The sequence below is a fragment of the Aquila chrysaetos genome, chromosome 22 (assembly GCF_900496995.4).
Source record: "Aquila chrysaetos chrysaetos chromosome 22, bAquChr1.4, whole genome shotgun sequence".
Classification (NCBI taxonomy): Eukaryota; Metazoa; Chordata; class Aves; order Accipitriformes; family Accipitridae; genus Aquila; species Aquila chrysaetos.
Genome location: NC_044025.1, coordinates 473,184 through 493,316, shown reverse-complemented (window position 1 = coordinate 493,316; position 20,133 = coordinate 473,184). Strand labels below are relative to the sequence as shown.

At 48.7% G+C, this 20,133-nt stretch overlaps 1 protein-coding gene across 5 annotated transcripts in view; it reads right to left on the bottom strand.

Moving 5' to 3' along the window:
• NRG2 (neuregulin 2) overlaps window positions 1–20,133 on the bottom strand; it is a 174,006-nt gene that overhangs the window by 49,301 nt on the left and 104,572 nt on the right. For all 5 annotated transcript variants that reach the window (XM_029997814.2, XM_029997811.2, XM_029997810.2 and 2 more), the window contains exons 2-3: window positions 15,111–15,282; window positions 2,914–3,032 (exon numbers count right to left, since the gene is read on the bottom strand). In XM_029997814.2, the coding sequence (XP_029853674.1) occupies window positions 2,914–3,032; window positions 15,111–15,282 (291 nt within the window). The remainder of the gene's footprint in view (window positions 1–2,913; window positions 3,033–15,110; window positions 15,283–20,133) is intronic.

The following is a 20,133-nucleotide window of genomic DNA, read 5'->3' as shown; positions in this document are numbered from 1 at the left end:
CTGGTATTTTGCGGAAATACCAGAATTGCAGAGGAGAGATGAGGTGATGTGTTTGGCTGATGGGCATTTTCTAAGTGACAAGGGGTTGCTGCACTGCAGCCACTTTCTAAAGAAAATGTGTCTTCAATGTGGTGTTTTCAGTGACTTGCAACAGATACACATGGCTGAAAAAGTGCTCTTTTGAAACTGGTGTAAACCAAAAAGTGGCAGTGGAATAGAGCAAAGAGTGCTTTGCAAAGAGTGCTTTGCAATGGCAACGCTGCCTCATCAGGTTGAGAAATTTTTACCAGCCAAGACTGAATCTCAGACCCTCACATCCATGGGCCTGAGGGTCTCATGTGTGAGCACCTTCTCTGCCAGCCAAGACTCAGGTGGGCTCAGGAGCTTCTGACTCTGGCCTCTGCACCCCTGGAAGGGAACAGCGTGTTGGGCTGAGGACACCTCGCTCCACGATGCTCATCTCAAGCCTCAACAGCTCAGGCCACCTCTTGCAATGCCACCTCTCTACAGGGGCACCCAGAGATGGCCCCAAACCTCGTGTCTCTGTACCACAAGATGTGGTGTTAGCTCAGGACTTTTTCCCAGTCCTGGATTCACCTGCCTGTATCACAGCAACATTACAGGACCTCCAACAATACTAAGTGTCAGGTCAGAAAGTGTGCTTCCAGCAGATGGTCCCAGAGCATCAGGTCCAGCCAGCCTGCGCAGGACAGGCAGATGCACCAGGTTCCCAGGGACCAGGCAGCAGTAAAGAAGCAGAATATAAAGCAGCAGAATTTACAGAAACCGCAATAGCTGGAGTGAGCTTCTGGGAAAGAGGGGAAGGCTCCGAGGGAAGGCCAGCTCAAGCGTCTGCTCTGATTAATTGTTATAAACTGCTAAAACTTCACACAGCACTGTGTTGAGACTTAGCCACAATAGGACTAGTGCTAAGGAGCCTGGAGAAGAATGCAGCCAAGGACCTAAGACAGAAATACATCTGGATTCAGACAAGCAGATGCCCTGAGGAGTTTTCTACTGAAAGATACCACAGAAGGGAGCTTGCAGAAATGAGGAAAGCTGTCAAGGTCCCAGGAAGGCCAGCAGTAAGGAAAGAGGGAGACTCCACAACAGCAAGTGCCTGGGCACAGATGAAGGCTGCTCGGCTCTGGGTAGCTCCAGGGGGAAGTGAAAAAAGAGTGCAAAGGGGGTGACAGAGCTGCAAAAGCCTACAGCGATCACCATCTTCTTATTTACCTTTGCAAGGGACTACAACTAGCATTCAACTGCTGTCCTGCCAGGTGACCTGCAAATAGGAGCGGCAGGGTGTGCATGCAGCTGAGAGGGGCAAGCCAAAGGCAGATTTGCAAGGCAGCTTAGAAAACAGATTAATCAAGGCACTGCCACAGCAGGGCACAGCAGGCAACCTCCTGGATCTGCAGCACCTTGCAGCCTGGAGCTCCCACTTAGAAAAGGTACAGGCCAGATCTTTGGGTCTCTTTGGTTGCTTTTCAGGTCTCAACACATTTCTGGGCAACTCAGGTGTGTCCTCATACCCCCTGTGACCTGACTGAGAGCAACCACCCGTCCTTGCCAGACAGCATGCCTTCCTGCGGAGGAAGAATTAAACCCTGACAAATGCTGCCATTACCTGTGCATTTGGGAGGGGGCCATTCGAAGCTGTAGTGGCCTGATGTGCATTTTCCTGGTGCCATAAGCAGTGTGCAGGATCACAGCCTTGCAGTGGAGTCACACTCTTCCTCTTGTGAAGGAAGTGCTAGTGACTGTGCAGGGTGAGCAGAGGCGGCAGGCAGGGCTCTGGTGGCCGGCACGTGCTGCCCGTGCACGTTGCACGTGGAGGGAGCCGTTGCGCATGCAGCTCCCAGTCAAAACAGGAACAGTCTACATTGCGATGGGACAGCCAGAGCGTGAGTCGGAAAAAAAGGAGTGGCACTGCCTCCGTTAGCTTACTCTGGACACTTTTCCTATCGTGATTGGAAAGAAACACAGCAAAGCAGTAGGGCTAACTTCATGGATGTGAAGCACGAAGGCATGGAGGTCTGAGTACGGATGGCCTTTCTCCAGACTTTGCAAGCACTGGGTTTTTACAGGCAGAGTAACTGAGGGGGAGGCTATGTGATATTGCAGCTTCACAGAATGAAAGATTCAGGACTGCAAACACTGCTGAGGCAGAGGTTAACAGAGAAAATAATGCCAGAAAGCAGCAGCAGAAAGCTACCTTCCTTCACATTTGACTCATGCTAATAAGAGCACAACAGAGAAACTGGATCACACCAAAGGGCTGCAGAGCACAGAGCCCAGGGTCCCGCAGTGGCCCATTGTGAATGGCAGGAGGAAGAGCTTAGGAAACAGAGCTTGTACAGTCATCCCTCCCCTAGTTGCACCCTCCTGGCTTCTGGCAACCACTGTAGGGACTTTCTGAGCTGGAGGGTGCTTCCAAACCATCATGTTAAGCAATATAATTATTATGACCAAGATAATAATAAAACCACCTAACCTCAGACTCCATCCGCTGAGTTCTAAGAGATGGAGCACACATTCTAGGATGAAAACCAGAAGCAACTTCACTCATCACAAAGCTATGGTTTAATTACTTGTCTTCTGGTGAGTTTTGCTTCTCAGAAATTCTTTTAAAAAAGAAAACATCAAGCCCACCAGCTTTCTTTCCTCCTTTCCCCTTTTAAAAAAATACATAGACTGTAAGTTTATTTAAAATGTAAATTAACCACATTGCCAGTGACAGATAACAAAGATAAACATTTATGCTAAGCTGCATTTTTCTTATCTCCCAAGACTGTTTTACTTGATATCCTGAAAGCATGAAACAAAATACAAGACAGACCACGTGCAGAACCTCCCGCTTTCTGCTTGAATGGCAGACAGCTCGAGACATTTGCTGGCTTCTTCACTTACCACTTTTCACATTCAGGCTGCCTTTTGCGGTGTCTTTCCCTAAAACGTTCTCCGCTTCGCAGCTGTACTCCCCAGCATCTTCCAGCTTCACCTTGTTGAACTGCAGTCTGGAAATCTTTCTGTTGAAAAGTACAGCAGACATTTCTTACTCGATTGCTAGCCATCCTCGTGAACTGATAACCATTCCTGGCCCTGGTACGTCACCCCTTCTTGAGAGGATGGGCTGTCTGACGTCACAAGCTGAACAGGCACTCTAGCCTGGTCAGCATTCGGACAAGACCCTTCCCAGGAATCACAACCACCATGATTTTCTAAATGAACATCTCCCTCTGAACCCACTGCTCTTAGCATGTTGCCATGGTTTGGTCTGACACCTGCTCTCATTTGCACAGAAAGTCTTGCGAGGGGTTGAGCCCAAGAGCCCCACCATCCCAGCACACAGACTTTCTGCACTGGAGAAAAGCCACTTTACTGATGGACAGCGGGATCTGCCTGTGAGACAGAGATGTGGAGATGAGATGCATGTTCTGCACTTTCCTCAACAAGGAGGCTGAGCAGTCTGGTCCTTCACCAGCTGCGTTCAGCAGTGCCACACACTCAAACGCAACACCCACGGGGTCGGGGGGACTCATCCCTTCCCAGCCTGCAAATCAAAACCCTGTGGTTTGACCTACACCGCTAGCTTGTAGCTTTATCCAGGCCAACAAATAGGGCAAGCACTTTGCCTCCCCCGAATACAAACACTCCAGTGTACTACAAACATGTGGGGCTGAAATGCACACAATCATCTCATCAGCCAGAAGTGCCTAGAAAGAGCAGAAGATGATGTACGTGATGATTGCTGGTGTCACCAAACAACCTGTGCTGCGTGCTTCATGGGGGAGGGAGCCGCTCTGCAGCAGAGCTCTGCGGCACTACGGGGAAGACGAGCATCACCTTTCCCACCGGCTATGACTGATGTCTCATTCTCTGGGGTGTCTCTCTGACTAACAGGCAAAACCTTTTGTTGCCTGGTTTAACAGAGATCTATAGGAGCCTTCAACACACACTGAATACCACTTGTGACCACAGTGGGACTCCCACATTAGGCCCTCTGTTTCACTACATTTCCTTCCATTTTAGCCATTTTATCAAAAACCATCCTGTGTACTCTTCTTGTGAGAACATCTCTCTGCTTTCTACCCCAAGCTTTTATCTCAGGTCTGTGTCATACAGTCGCTTTATTTAGAGACTTGGAAACACTGCCAGCTTTAGAAAGAGGTCCCAGTGGCCCATGTTGCTGAAGGCAAATAAAATTCCTTTTATGTGGAAAATAATCATTAGCTTTGGACATATTTGCAATGTTACATGTGTCATTTGAGAAGGACTTTTCTTTGGGCTGTGCAAATCATTGTCCATAGGAAGTCCTCCACAGAAGCACACTGGCATCTTTTTAACACCCTGACATGCTGTTCTACTGGGAGGCACGGCGCAAGGACACAGCATGAACATCTCACTAGTTATATTAGTAAATTAAAAGCACTTGGAGACAACTTGGTACAGCTCCCAGGATACAGGCGCTGCCCTGTTTTACAGGATGCGGTCGAGTGTTCAATTGCACGAGTTTAGGCCCCATGTGGAGCAATTTTTAAATGAATGTTGACAGTATGCAAAGATCTCTTGAATCCCTTTAATCCTAGGTCTCCCCTAATCCACTGTGTGAAGACAGTTATTTTGGCCAACGTGTTCCAACATGGGTGCCTAAAAAAGCAGGCTGATTCAGTGGTGCAAAGCTGCCTTGACTCCCAGTGCTGTGCACTTCTAGTTTTCTCAGGTCTCTTAGAGCAACCTGTGACAGTCCTGGGCATCATGGTCCTCGCTGCTGTGATGCCTTAGGAGTCAAGCAGCATCCAAGAGACAGCAAAGCATTTAAGGGCCTCCAGAGCCTGTTGCTGCCCGGTGGCAGTTGGGTTCTGCATCTTGCTGGGGAGGTACGATGGGCACCTGATAAAGGGGGTTGGCTCTGTTGGGCTGTAGTGCCCACTCCAGGACCACATTCCCCACTGCCTCCACAGAGGCAGGTGTAGGAACACTCAGCAAAGGAGCGAGGTGGGCTCCTGGTATTACTGCATGCAATTCCAACAAGACTGCCCCCAGCACAGCACAGCCATTACTTTCTCTCAGCAGTCTCAACCCTCATTGACAGAATACACCATTTGTTTTATAAACCACCCCTGTGGCAGGCTTGTAGCTATTGCTGCAACGCAAAGCAAAAAGGCAGGCAGCACGTGTTGAAAGCAGCTTGGAAGAGCGAGGCTCTAACTCAAAGTCGTGTAGAAAACACCACCCTCGCACACCAGCATGCTGAGGCTATCTGCCAATGCAGAGCTGAAAGCATTAACGAACACGCTGCCTTCAGCTGCCGGAGGACAGATATTCTAATGATAATTGGCTGCATTGCAATCTCATATGCACAGCACATTTCACTGTGTGTAGTAGCTGGAAAAATCCACTACAGCATTAGAATATCACCTATGTACGTGATCTTTTACAGATAAAGGGGTTTAAGTCCCAAAGATACAAATTAGTAAGTTATTAGTGACACAAAAGGCTAATGAAATGGTGGCACACTTGACAGATTCATCTCCAAGAACAGGATGAGAGACATTTGGTCTTTTACCTGGAACTGGAGAGGACTGTGAGCAGAATAGAAAGCAATGTTGGTATTTATAGCATATGGGCATCAAGGTGAAACCAAAGAGGATTATTTTGTTTTAATGCACAAGACTGTTGTACTGTCAGAAGAGCTTATTTTTATCTTCCATCACAGTTTGTTGAAATTCTCCTGGATTGTAAGATCCCCTTGAAAAATCAAGAGCTTTTTCCTGCTTTCATACCCCAGACCAATGGTATAGCTATTCTTGGTGTCCACACTGTGCTGTATAATGTCAGGTAACAGACTTGGGGGAGAGAGATGAAGGGTACAGATGAGGATCAGTTTTAATGTGGAGCATAGCCACAGTACAGAGAATTTCCCTATTCCAGTAAGCACTGAAATAGCCAGAGAGATACCTCGTTTCACAGCATTAGTCATGTGCCTTTTAATTCACATGGATAATGCCTGTGCACTAGAAGAACTGAACTGAAGGATGTAAAAGAGACTAGACCTTGCTTGATCTGTCTCTGGCAAAGACAAAGATGACCAGCTCGTCTCTGTTCTATTTTGCTATCTCCAAGTGCTACTGAAATATCTTGAAACTGCCTAGGGAATTGGTTTTTCAAGTTTGTGTTCTTCTTCCTGCTGCCCCCGAGGGCAGGTACTTTGTTCACTTGAGGGCCGAGGCATGTTTTTACAGAAATACCAAATAGTAGCATACGAGGAATTACGTCGTGCGCAGGAGTTTTGTATCAAGTCCCCTGCTGCCCTTCTGGGCAGCGTGTCTCTTGGGGACACCAGCCCCTGGGAAAGCCCTACCACGTTAGTTCACAAGGGTGCCTGGCTGCCAGACGATGCCATTCTTCTGGAGGAAGGCGCTGCCCCAGGCTGTTTGTTCAGTGAAAGGGCCAGGGTCACTGACAGATCCCATCATTTCACTGCAGTGCAACTCTGTTGACATTTCTTTACTCCAGGGGAAAATCTGCCTCATTGTCTTTTCTGACCCTCAGCACATATGACTTAGCCACACACTAATTATCTCCTGTAGTGCCAGAGGAGGAATAAGCCATGGGGAATATGTTGTCTGCAAGCTCTGGGGGATAGGATTCACAAGGAGACCTTCAGCCTGGCCAGAAGAAGATCCCCCAAAATACCTTTCTGGCCAAGAGAAAAGAGTCCCCCAGAGGGAAGTTTGGAGCGATGAGTAAATCACCCTCTGCAGTGCCAATCTCCGGACTACAATGGGAAACAGGGGAAATCAGCCCTTGGCCGGGACCTACACAAAGATCCTGGCAAATTCTGGCCGGGAAGGGTAACCTCATCTGCTGTAATTTAGACATCTCAGGGTTAGACATCTAAATGTGAGCTTGGGCCCTGAGGCCTCCAGTATAGTCAGAGGAAAAGAAACAAGCACTTCATCTCAGCCAAGGAGGAACTTTTCATGACAGGAGTCATGTTCCCACCAGCACTTCGGTCAAGCTTGAATCATTTTTCTCCTCTTACCTACTGCCAAGTGGAAATGGGACCGTCTTCCCAGGTCATCTCCTCACAAAGCCATTCATCTCAGAGCGTGTGAGCAGGAGAGCAGCTGCCACGAGCTGTGTCTGAGACACCTACGTTTCACTGAGGACTCAGTGTTCCCTGTGTGAGTTCAGCTGCTTCAGTATCATTCAGGACAAAAATAGTTCTAAGATTACTACCGCTGTAGTATTTTATTAGTCTTCTAAAAATAGGGTAGCTAACACATAAGTAATAAAGAAGTCAAGGAATCAGCTGATTAAGAGAATTTGAAGACTACACCGCCATATGTGGCCCCTAAATTGTCAATGAAGAACACTGCACATAGTAAACTCACCTGAGATGCTAGGAAAAGGAAATTCCCAAACATGACCCTTGCAAAGGACACACTGAATACACTGCTGTGGTTACCTATTAACTCCATTCCTCTCTGTTTGCACAGACAGCCACTGGCAGGGAGCACACCAATATTGCAGAGAGCAGAAAGGCCAGCAATCGCTGTAACGTGTACTGCTTACACTCCTGCCAAAGATTTAATTGGTGCCTGTGTGCTGTCCTGGCACTCTGCACAGTGGTGCATTTGCCCTGAGAGAGCAGGTTAATGATTGGCAAGAAGATTCAGAATATTCAATTCTTCAGCGTACAGTCAAGAAGTGTTGTCCAGCAACCATCAAACATCAGGCAGCCCCACTGGCTGGAGCAGGGGCTTGCAGTGCCCTGGCCTCAGGGAACACATTCATCTTGTCCAGCACACAGTGGGATAAAATCAGGTAGAAGAGATCACTGCAATGCAAAGCAGAGTGGGGATGGCCGTGGCAAAGCACCTCTGTCCAGCAGGGCAGACGTGGCAGCCAGGAGCATCCTCTCCCCTGCACAGCCAGATGGAAACCACCCCAATCTTTTCCTTACCCTTCAGTTACAAAGCAGCACAGCAGAGCTGGGCAAGCCGGCTGTGCCTTGCAGTGCTTGAGAAAAACAAGTGGCCCTATGTTGGCTGCTATGCACTCTAGGGCATGATCTGGCTAGCTCAGGATTAGCTACAGAAACAGCAAATGGAAATGGGAAAAAAAAATGCCCTCAAGCAAAGCAATCAAATAAGAGGGGTAAGGACAGGAAGGTTCGGAGTTTTCAGCTTGGCCATCATTCCTTTTGCAGTGGGCAAAGTCCTCCTTCCTCCTCCTCTCACCCCATCATCTGCCCCACTCAGTGTTTGACCTGCTGGGACTGTGGGAGAAGCAGGTGTGGAAGACAGCTAATGTCTTTGCAGGTGCCCAGGGCAGGACTAACCATCCCCTGTCCCCCTCTGCCTGCTCTGTCCTACCCCTGTCCCCCAACATTAAAGTGCTGTTCTAACCTGAAAAGCAGATTTGCCCCTTCTCTGCTCAGCAGTGCTGTTGTCTTTCTGTGCCCAGGCTTGGGACAGGCTGATTTTAAAAGGAAGATTCGACCAGTCCTCGCTCTGCAGAGCTGACACTGACACTGGTCTCTGAGTGAGAGCTGGAGTGCCTTCTGGGTCACACAGTGTCAACAAAAGGGGAAAAGATCAATAAGGATGCTCCAAAGAGCAGGGTCGCTTGTGCAACCCCCCTCTATCCTCAAATTCAGCCTGGGGCCGGACCACTGAATTGCCACGGATGTTCCCGCAATGGGAAGAGGTGTAGGGCAACAGAGGCAACGTAATGCAACCACATACCAGTCCCTGGAGTGGACTTTGTGGCTGCTCTGTTGAGAGGCAAACCCTTGTGTGCTGCTGCTCTTCGTGCCAGGCAAGTCTGTGGCAGTTGCCAGGGTGTGAAATCAATAAATACATAAAAGCTGAGTTTGGGTTAAGGATGATGCACAGACCTGATGTCAGTGCAGGGTCCCTTGTATTACTTGTCCTGGAATCCAAGGCAATTGATCCATCCCACGAATGTTTCTTCCAACCGCAATGCCAGGGTTTGAATTTCTTTGAGAAAATGTAGATCCTGGAGCAGTACTCTGAGGCCAGCTCAGAGCCGGTTCTTTCCCTGCTTACTGTGGTAGCTCACAGGAGCACACTGGCAGCCTCCCAACTGCCTGGGACCTCCCAGCACCAACTGTGGAACAGATACCTCCCTGTCCTAAAGAGTGTATGACCTCAGTACAGACAAGGCACCCCTGGTAGGTGTGCAGCCAGGACACTGTGCAGAGGTCTCACTGTCTCAGTAACCAAACCACAAGCTCATTCTGTAGCAGGGAGGGGAAGAGAGGGTCAATGTTGCTGAGGAGAAGGCACAGAGGTCCTAGTTTGGAAGTGTATCACATCACATGGTAGATGGAGGCTGATATACTGGGCAAATCAGAGGCAGGACCAAAACTTCAGGGATTGCCAGAAGCAGGGGAGGAAGGCCTGAGAGGGCCTTTAAAGCAAAGCCAATTAATTTTAAAGAAACAGGGGAGAAGGAGAGGGAGGTGCCATACTAAAAGCAGCTGTCTTGGGGGGAGCCCTGTGCAGAGCACAGGAATGGAGATGAGCAGAGCCAGGCTGCAAATACTCAGATCAGGAAAAAGCATTTGTGGGAAGAAAGGTCATGAGAAAGGGATGGCGCCTTCAGATGGACAGAGAACTACCCCTCCAAAACCTCTTCGAAACACACCACCATGGTGGTACACAGGGTTGTGCAAGAGATTCAGTTACAGTTTTGGGGCTCCTTTCTGAGTTTGGAGCCTTTGGGATGCATGTCATTCTTTTCTTCTTAAGTCATTTTCTTGCAACTGGTACGCGTCACAGATCCTCACCAGTGCCTGTTCCATGAAGTATAAGGGGGACCTGGCAAATTCATGCCTGTAGGTATATAATGTGCTGTCCCAGATGAAGTGCCTGCAACCTCAGCCCTCACCCCAGCCCTCCTCCCTCAAGGCAAAGTATTTTAACTTAAACTGGATGAATGGTATTTCAGCTCATGTCTCAATGAGTGCTTCAACCTAATCTGTGACATTTTGCAGCCACAGTGGGCTAAGGTCTGTACGGAGAGTTGTTTTGTTTTTTTTTTTTTAAGCGGCCAACATCACTAGAAAACCACATGAAATTTCAGGTACATAAAGCTCCTTCCACCTCTAAGTCTGCACACACCAGTTGAAGCATCCCAGCATCTGACCGTAACTTGTTAGCCACTATAACTCAGTCAAGTTTGATTAAATGCCCATTCCCTGAATCTCTTAGGAGCCCCAACTTGCTAAGTTTGTGGATTGTTCTAGCTCAAGACCCAACTGCTTCTCCTTTCAGTTCTCAAATTCCCTGGTTCAGTCCCAGGTGCATTGGCCAAGATGATGTCCATCATCTCCTTTAAAACAACAAACAGACAAACAAAGGAGATGCTCTCCTTCACAGCCCCCCCCCCCCCCCCCCCCCAATAAAGTGCCTTCAGCAGCTAAAACCAAATCCCAAATATCGGAGACTTATAATGACATCGTGAGAGTTAGCAAGGCAGAAGCTCCCCTGGTGATTATAACAACACCGGTGCTTGAGAAGAGTCTTAGCTTCAAGGCATCTGGAATTGCTCTTGCAAGATCCATTGTCAAATGAGCTTTTTCCTTTGTTTAAAAATGTCAGCCTGAAGACCCCTGCCAGAGTGGTGGTATAGCCTGCTTGGGTTCACTCTGGCTCCCACAAGGCTTCAACAGTTCTCTTTGCCCCTCCTTGTCTCCAGGCTTAATTAGGAAATCATTTATCTTTATTGGCACTCTCTTTCCCCTGCTGCTTTGGCATTATTATTTTTTTTTGCCTTCATTCCAGAGCAGTGAGCTGGACAGGGAAGACCACAGCCCCATTCATTGTGGGTGGGGAATAATCTACAGCAGGGAGCTCTACAAGGAAGACCCCAGCAATGAATCTGCCCCAACTAGCATCGCCTGAGGGACTACTGTACAGAAACAGGAGAGGAGGGTATCCCTTGGCTCCACTTACAGGCTAACAATAGGGATTCCTGGTGATACTGAAAGTAGGACACTACTCCCAAGGGATGTCATATGGTCAGCCTGTCCCAAACTGAACCACCAACCCTCTCCAATCTAATGATACGCCTACTTCATCACCCCAGCAATCTCCCTTGGTAAAAGAGCACACAAAGAGAAGAGGCTGTGAGGACAGCCACAGCTAGGAGACTACCAGGCTCCTGGACCCCCTCTGACTCCAGCTGAAGATCTACATGTCTCAGGGCTGAGCCCTGAGCACAGCCTGAAGTGGGGTAGGTTCTCTACACCTCCACAAACAGAAACTCCCTTGGCTTTCTCCACAACTGGCATTTGACCATTTGCCAGGACAGTCAGAGAGTCAAAACCCAACCTTAACTTCTTGGGAGCCAGCAGCCTCAATCAGATCTCAGACACGCTCAGGAGAAAACGGTATCGCTTTGGCAGCTCAGAGGGAGAGCCACTCACTATGCTGTACTTCACTACTGCATGCAATTCTTTCTGGGTAATTTCTCTAGGTTCCCCATCAACTGTGTTTTATTTAAATTGAGCTGGAGATAAAATTCCAGCCAATAATTTCTTCTACCTTAAAGAGAAGTTTCCTCTTCATGCAAGCCAGGCTTGCCCCAGCCTGTTACTAATTACAGATGGAACATGCAGTTCAGAAAGGTGGAATCAGAATTGTTCCCCTCCCTCCAGCAAATATCCATTGAAAAATAAATTACTCCTTTGCCTGATGGTACCAGAAGTTTTGCTGGTAAGTTTAAAAAACAAGAGGGAAGATGATTGATGGAAAAGCTGAAGAGCTGACATGCAGTTAACTGCTCCTCTCCTCCTTACAATATATGCTTCCCTTATTTCCAAAGAAATCTCCTACTCTAGGAGGGCCAGTGGGATCAGATGAAAACTTGATCACAAAAAAAAAAGGGCTTCAGTCACGCTTTCTAGTTAGAGATCTCAAGGCTCTTTAAACACATAAGGAGGAAAGCCAGGCACAGAAGAGTAGAGAAATGAGTCACAGAGGGCAACCATGTTCTTCTTGTCTCCCATCCTAATCCTGTGCATGTTGTTTAAGGACCGCAGAGTTGCAGACAAAGAAAGAGTCCAACGCAGAGCTTTGCCCAGCTCTGCCGGGGACTTGCAGGGCCAAGTGAAACACTATGGACAACACCTCCACATCCTGGCAGGGCTCGTTTTGCCTGGCTCCAGCAGACAACTGTATTAGGTCTTTGGATCAAACTTTTAAAGAAATGATCCTGTGCACCTGGCCAGGTGCTGCATAGGCTGTGTCGCTTTTTGCCCCGTGTACTTTCTCTGTGAAAGTCCCTCCCCAGTGCTCTATTTCTAGACCTCTGGAAACCCCACTCCACTCCGAACTGAAAGGAAGAGCAGAGGATTAGCTGGAGACCAGTGTTATCTCTAAGTGGAGCCAGATGTATAAACCCCACTATTTTTTAGTTTATCACCATAGAGTAAGACTTCCTTTCTGAGCTTTACAGTTTAGGATGCTTATCCTTGCCTAGAGTCCTCTCCTATCGTGCTGGAAGTAATGATGTACACCCATATCCCGTGTCCGGGTCCCTCTACTAAACTCAGTCCCCCTAGCTACTTAATGGAGATATGCAAAGTCATGAGGGCTCCCTCGATCCTCAGCCTGCATGCACAGAGCAATTTTTAATGTTTATTGCATGCAGTCAAGACCAGAAGGAGGCAGGTCCAATGCCAGTGAGCACTCTGCCCTCGAGGTGTTTTCAAGCACTGAGATCTAGCAAGCCCAGCGGAGAGGAGAGCCTGAAGGCTGAGGATGGCAGACCAGGTGTGCACAGGCCCATCCAGGTCTGCTTGGAGAAGTGTTCCTGCACTGCTGACTGTTCAACAAGGGGCAAATGGTCAACAAGGGGTTATCATCTCAGAGCTGTCCCAGCTCGATAGCTGCTTGAGTCGAGTCTCCATAACCAGGCCCCAGCCCCAGACAGGCAACCTCTCCACTTAATGGCATGTTTTAAAGGCAGCAGGGAGCAGGAGCAGGGATGGGAAGCAATTCTGGGGGCAGATCAGTGGGGGATGCTTTGGGCTCACACCTTTGCTGCTGAGGGAGCCTCAGACACCGGAGGAGGCAGGTGCTCAGCTTTCTTTAAAATGTTTATCCTTGGGCTTATTCTGCCAGCAGGAAGAACTTCTAGCACGCACATGTCTTTGGCCTGTCACTGGCAGGCTGTGAGCCAACGTGTTGCCATGGAAACTGGTAAATGCAAAATTATGACTTGACAGCAGTGTCCTGAGGAAAGAGGATCAACCTTCTTCCATATGTTTATGTCCCTGACCCAGGGAGTGCGTGCCTGCCCTGCACCACTGTGGGTGGGATACCATCCTGTCACAGCTTCGTGCTGGCCGCGGGGTGCCAGGAGGCAAGGAAGGACTATGATCTCTGGGAGCACAGCAGGGAAACGCTGCAAGAGGCGCCTCTCGCCACCGCCAGGATCGCTCCCCAGAGAATTTTGCTGGGTGTTTGGTCTGGGGCTGATTTCTCTCTAGCTCTGACAGAAATAGCTCCCCAACATCCCTGCAAGATCCCAGTGCCAGCGAGCTCAAGGTCCTACAGGCTGCCTGCCCGCAGGGATGCAGCGTCCACACGGGTTGGACCGGCAGGCTTCCCACGCTGGGCTGCAGTGGGTGGTGCAGACATTCCTCCAGGGCATCCCAGCTCCAGTACCCATCGGTACACACTGAGGCCATGAGGTGGACAACGGCCACAGAAATACTGAGGGCGACAGAGCAAAGAGGCAGGCACAGTTCTGCCCTACCTCTGCTGCCTGCAAGCCCAGACAGCCCTTCCTGAGCAGACGGCATCCACTAGATATGAGCCAGTTATCCTGGATACGCTGGTGTTTCTAGCCTAAGCCTTCCACTGACCACCTCTCTGCCTCATCCTAAACCAGCCACGAATCCTACAGTTATTACAAAGGAGGTCAACCATTTTGGGTGTGACTTTGAAATCAAAACCAACAGGACTGAAATTAAATTAGAGCAATTGACAATGGCCCATTCAAGCACTAACCGATTTTTCTAATTGATTTTTTAGTGGCTTCTATCCATAATGAGAAGAGCTGAGCTATTTTTCACACACTCAGACATAACCTATGTTAGCAAAGAATCAGTTTCAAGTTTTCCAATGGGTTGAGCAGTTGCAAGCTGACTGGTTAGGTTGCTGGCTAGGTCAGGATATATGCATGTAAGTATAGTCACGATTATGGAATAATTCTAAGATACATCCTATGTAAACACTTGGCCTTGAAAAATATCAACATGGAACCATTTAAATAATTTCCCAGTGAGAACCCCTTAGTTTAGTCACTGGGGCCTATTTCTCCTGGTGTTTTTGCACTGCCTGAATGAGGCATTACCTAGGATGACACTCACTGACGGCAGCTGCCTGAGAGCTTCGCTGCGTGGGGAGTTTGGGGCAGCCACGATAGAGCTTGCCCTGGGTGCAGCGATGGAAGTTCTTGTATGAGACAAGGCCTTGGCGGGTGACTAGGGGCCCTAATCAGAGAGTATCGTGATGTGCTCTTGTATTCTTGCAGTTGCCTTAGATTCTTTCGAGTCCACCTAAATTCAGGAGAGAACAGAGTGATTCTTCCCATATTTATGCAGGCCCGCTGTTGGCTGGTGGGGCAACTGTTGAGTTTGGATAGCTTCTGCATTAAAAACCCCTAATCACAAAGCAGGATTCACCACAGGTAACCTGAGCTGCCTACAACCAGTCTACAGCTAGCAGGGAAAGAGTTATCTCCGCAGGTCACTGCACACCCCTCCCAGATATCCAATGACACAGTTACCCAAGGAGAGCCCCATCTACAAATCCAGCACCTATCCTGTGCATGCCTTGCTCCTCTCTCTCCACTACTCTCTGAGGAAACTGGGAATCGTGCTCACTCTCCCATGCATGGTAAATGGGCTGTGCATGGTCCTGTGACTCCGAGGAAGCATCTCAGTATCGCTCAGCAGTGACTTGGAGAGCACAGCACCACTTCTAGCCAGACAGTCCCCCGGACCCCGACACTCAGTGTTATTAGTGAGCAGAGGCAGAGCAGCCACATAGCATACTTACTTCCCATTCCCATACTTGATCCGGATATCTTTGCTCTTCTTCAGCTCTTTGCCATCTTTAAACCACTTGTAGGATGGCTGAGGGTTTCCAGCGGTCGCCTCACATTTCAGTGAAATCTTTTCGCCAACATGAACGTTTGGGCTTTTCAGTTTCTTCAGTTTGGGAGGGACAGCTACAAAAAGAGAAACCAGACAATGTGAAACTTGCCTCCTTCAGAGGCTGCGCACAAGCAATGTGAGCCCACCGAGCCCCCTTCCCTGGGAAAAGCGCTTGCCCCTGCTGCCCCGTGATGGCTGGGGAGGGGCTGCACGCCAGCTCGGCTCCCCAGGTTTTACCAGCACACACGCAGGGAAGGATCGTGGGGTCAGAAACATCCACATGGGGAACAGAGGCATCCCCGGGGTCTGGCTCACTCTTTTCTCTGCTCCATGTGGCCAGACTCGAGCGCTCCACGGCCGCCCTTACTCACAGAGGCAGGACCCGCGTGTCTCCTGCTAGAGCAGCGGTTTGCTCTGCTCTCCCGGCTCTCCCACCAGGCCGGGGCCAGGGGTGCAGGAGCTCACGCTCTTCCGAGACTTCTTCCCTGCATCCCGCCTTCGCTGCCGACGATTACCAACACCTACATGACCTCTGCTGCTGCCGACGGGCATGCTGCCAATCCCACAGCCCCACCACCCGCAGCCAGAGCGTTTCACTGCAGAAGGAGCAGAGGCAGGTCACGGAGAGCAGTCCCGGTCCCCCAGCAGTGTGTGCCACAGATGCTCCGTGCCTGCTGCTAAGACAGACGGTCATTCAGCATGACGGCGTCAGCAGCAGAGCAACAGCCACTGAGAGGGGCTGCAATGAAAACCTGTGCATATAAAGGATGAGAAGGGAAGGGACCGCTATTCTTCAGGTTGCAGTTAGAAAAGTGAAAGAATAAAGCTATTTAAAATGGTCAGCAGCCTTTCTAGTCTGAAGCCTGGCTCTGCATGTGAGCTTTCCTGAGTGTTTCAGAGAGGTGATTTTACCATGCACCTGGAACATCAGGCAGAGAGGGAGACACTTCTTATCAATCTCTGCCAGGCTTTATATTACACTTGACATGAAAGGATTAGCAGACTTGCAATTTTTCTTTCAACTGACAGCTCTGCACTCTTCTAGCTCCCTTTTTTCATTCTCAGTGTTAACCTTAAAAAAGAAAATAGCAAGTTGCCAGTTTTGCCTTAAGAATATTGGTAACGATGGTTTCCACTTGTCTAAGATGTGTTACAGATAAAGTATTTCCTCTGTCTAATAGGCAGAAGCCATCTTTTAATTGCCTAGTGCATTCTGATCTTGCGATATGGAAGAGTAATCAAAGGAGGAAGAACTGGATGGGTTTCATTAGAGCAATCACTATTTTATAGACCTTTGTAAGTCTCCACTCATTCCTTATGCCAAGCTAAGTTACCACAGGTTGGTTTTATTTAAAGACTGTTTTCACTGAAAGTGATCTTAAAGCACAACAATCATCAGGCATATACTCCTGTGGTAGGAAACTCTGAGGACTCTCTTACTCTTTTGTTTTATGTGCGAGGGCATGAGAAGCTAAATTGTCCTTAATCAAAAAGATACAACATGGACAGAAATTGAACAGTTCAGGATAACACAAATTGGCTGGGCAAAGCTCACAGTGCCTGAAAGGCAAACCCAGAGATGTCTGCGACCGTGAGAGGAGAGGTGCCTGGCAGCACGTCGGTGGGTAACACAGCAGATCTTGTCCCAAGCATGCCAGACTTTCCGCTGACTCTGAGCTGCACAGCTATGCTGGCACCAAGGCACAGAAGCAAACTGAAGATCCAGGAGTGCAAAGGAAGCATGTTTAGTACACCAAGGAAAAAAGAATAAACCCCACCAAATATTCTTCCTGACTGTTATTTTTGCACACCCAAGCCTGTTGCAGGCTTCCTAGAAACCTGTGCCACAGGCAACAGGAGGGGAGGGCTGCACACGTGCTAATGGGGCAGGGACAGCACAAAAAATGGCTTGGACAGCTGCAGGCAATTGCTTCAGGCTGCACACTGATGTCTTGCACTGCCTCCCAGGTCACTGTGCTTTGGCACAAACAGGGAGACTTCTGAACAAAAACGATCTCAGCTTTCCCCAAATTTCAGGAGTTCTGTGAAAATCCAAGGTGTCCTGGATTTTGTGAAGTCAGTATCCCTGATCCTTGCCTGGAAATGGGTCACCCAGAAGAGCACGAAGGCAATGAATGGAGAAGAGAGCTTGCCTCTTCTCAGAACACTGTGCACGGACAGCTGGGAAGGTAAACAGGACCTTGCTTTTATAGGAGTCATTTGGGGGAATAGAGAAATAGAGTCTGTCAAATATTTATTCTGTCTGAATGTCTGTGTCGGTTGGCTCCTATTGTACACTGAGGTCACCCTGTACCATGCCAACAGTATACATATGCCTTAAATACTGGGAAGGTCCTGACCTTGGCATTGGTGCATCTGCTTCATATTATTTCCAGGCCTGTGGTCTGCAGAATTATGAAGCAGGCAGCATGGCCTGGGAGAAAGATGTGTCAGCCCTGTCCCCCTCCCCAGAAAATGCTGGCAAGAGCAGAGCAAAGCCCAGAAACCTGGAGATCACTGAAGGAAAGGGCCAAGAGACAAGCAAGAAACCTTCCAAGATGTCTATTCCCTGGTTCCTCCCTACCGACGTGAATCACATCTCACTCAAACCCATGCACCTCTTGCACCTTGTGCTCTTGGCCTCCAGTGATAAATTACATGACATTCCTAAACAGGCAGGTCCAAAGAGACATATCCCAAGTGCGGCAGAGATGGAGCTGACGCTCACACAGGGCAGGGGCTCTGCCTGCATCCCACCCCTCCAGCAGAGAGTCCTGTCCAGAAAAAGGGAGGAGAACATGTTTCCTCCCCAGATTGCATGTCTTCGGCTGCTGTACTACAGGAGGGAAAAGGACTGTGCATTCAGCTCACAAGCCACACTTCATGGACTGTAATTCCCTGGTTGAATCAGACAGGCCAGTGAAAGGGGAATCCAATCCAGAAATATTTTGGACTGCGTCTGGGAAAAGCACTGTGCACAAAGAAACACAGCCGTGCTCCCCGACGCCCAGCACATCTGTGCGCCTTACTGCTACACTACAAGTGTGGCTTGTGCTTAGACAGCAGCATGGGAAGAGCAGGCAGAGCCCCAAGCCTGGGGACGCAGCATCCAGAGCCATGCACAGGCTGCTCCGGTCAAAAGGGAAGCCCAGCCTTGGTCTCCTGGAAGGGCTGCTCTGGGCTGGAAAGTCTTCATAATTCCTGCATCTTTTAGAAAAACACAGAAATCCTCATTTAGAGCCATTAACTGCTGATGAGTCTGCTTAATGCCAGCCAAAGACATTCCACTGTTTTTTATTCATATTGTTTAAACTGCAGCCCTTATTCCTAGCCTGAATTTCTCTAACTTTGGCTTCCAGCCAAGAGATCTCTCTGCCTTTCTCTGGTAAATTTGAATCCCATGTAGCAACCCGAAACCTCTTTCCTTTTTAGGTACTTGTAAACTATGAATGAATCACCTTTCAACCTTCTCCAACAGTAAACTAAAGTAGCTCGAGAGACCAAAGCAGCACACAGAGTGCTAATACTGGACTATGTCAATGATAAAGTTTTACATTTTGGTTCATTTTCAGCTTCAACATCGACCCATTTCCTATCTCTGCCCTGTCCAAATCACAGAGTTGCTGCTCAGAAAGTCGTGAGCTTGATTCAAATAGATGCGAGGATTTTAAAAGTGCCCCCTTTCTCTAGTGCTCTGAACATTTGGGGTCATTTTAGTCTCCTCCCTGTTTGGTACTTTTTCAAACGTGTTGGGAAAACAAACACTGGCTTCATACATATCAAGATAACATACTATCCCTGGCAAACAGTCTCAGATGTATACCAAGCAGGGTCCAGGTCCAATTTCCCCACGTTTCCACCAGCTCCTGGCTTCCTAGCCTCCTCCACAAAGGTTACTGCTGCTCAGATGTGGCTAGTACAGCTTTTGTCAGAGCCAAAACACCGAACCAGGGCCACCCAAGTCACTCCATCATCCTGGCGCAGGCTGAGCTCAAGCTGCCATTTCAGCTCCTCCTCATCTGAATCTCAGGGCTCTGGCCTGCCAGCTCGTGGTCTCCTCCACAGCTAGTTTAGCAAAACACACCACTCAGCCACCACTGCCACTGGGTTCACGAGAATGAGGAGGAGGGTTTTGGCAGTGCTTTTCAGACTGAGGCTACAGGTTGCTTCATGCAATCATTTAGGTCACTTTGCAATCCTGTCAACCCCTCCTCTATCCGAATTCAAGTCTCCTCTCTGTGGGGTGGAGAACCACCAGCCTCACAAAGCCTGAGGTATTGGACAAAAGAGGCAGCTGCTCTCCAGGCAATTTTTCTAACAGACAAGCACGTCAAGACTATGCTGTGCTGCAGAAAGGATGGTTTAGTCCTGGTAGAGCTGAGACCAACAATCACCACAGATTTTCTACAGGTTTTTGCTCACTCCAAGGTCAGATGAAACCCAAGCAACCATTAGATCTCAGCCTACACCAGTTGCGTAAGCCATAAGAATTAACCCTAAAACGTGCTGGGGCTGGGATCAACAAATGCACACAATTTCTTAATCTGTTTCAAGAGTCTTGTTTCACTAAGAGGCCTTTGCAGGAGAGGTTTGCCCTCTGACAGCAGTCCTGGCATCTACTGCTGAGTTACCACCTTCTCATGGAGAGAAGGGGGTTAGAAAAGTCTAAAAAAATTGAGTTCTAAACTATGCCATGTGAGTTGCTTGAACATCCAACATAAAAGGACTTACACATACACACTGCTTTAATTAATTCACTTCTGATTACATCTGATATTACATTGAAGTACCTTGATGATAACAACACCTCTTTCACTTCTGGTACCTGAAGTATGCTTGAAAGCACCTTAGAGTCTCAACTCAAAATATCATTAATCATAAACGGGCAGAGCGCCCAAACAGAGTCCAACAACGGAGCAGCAACA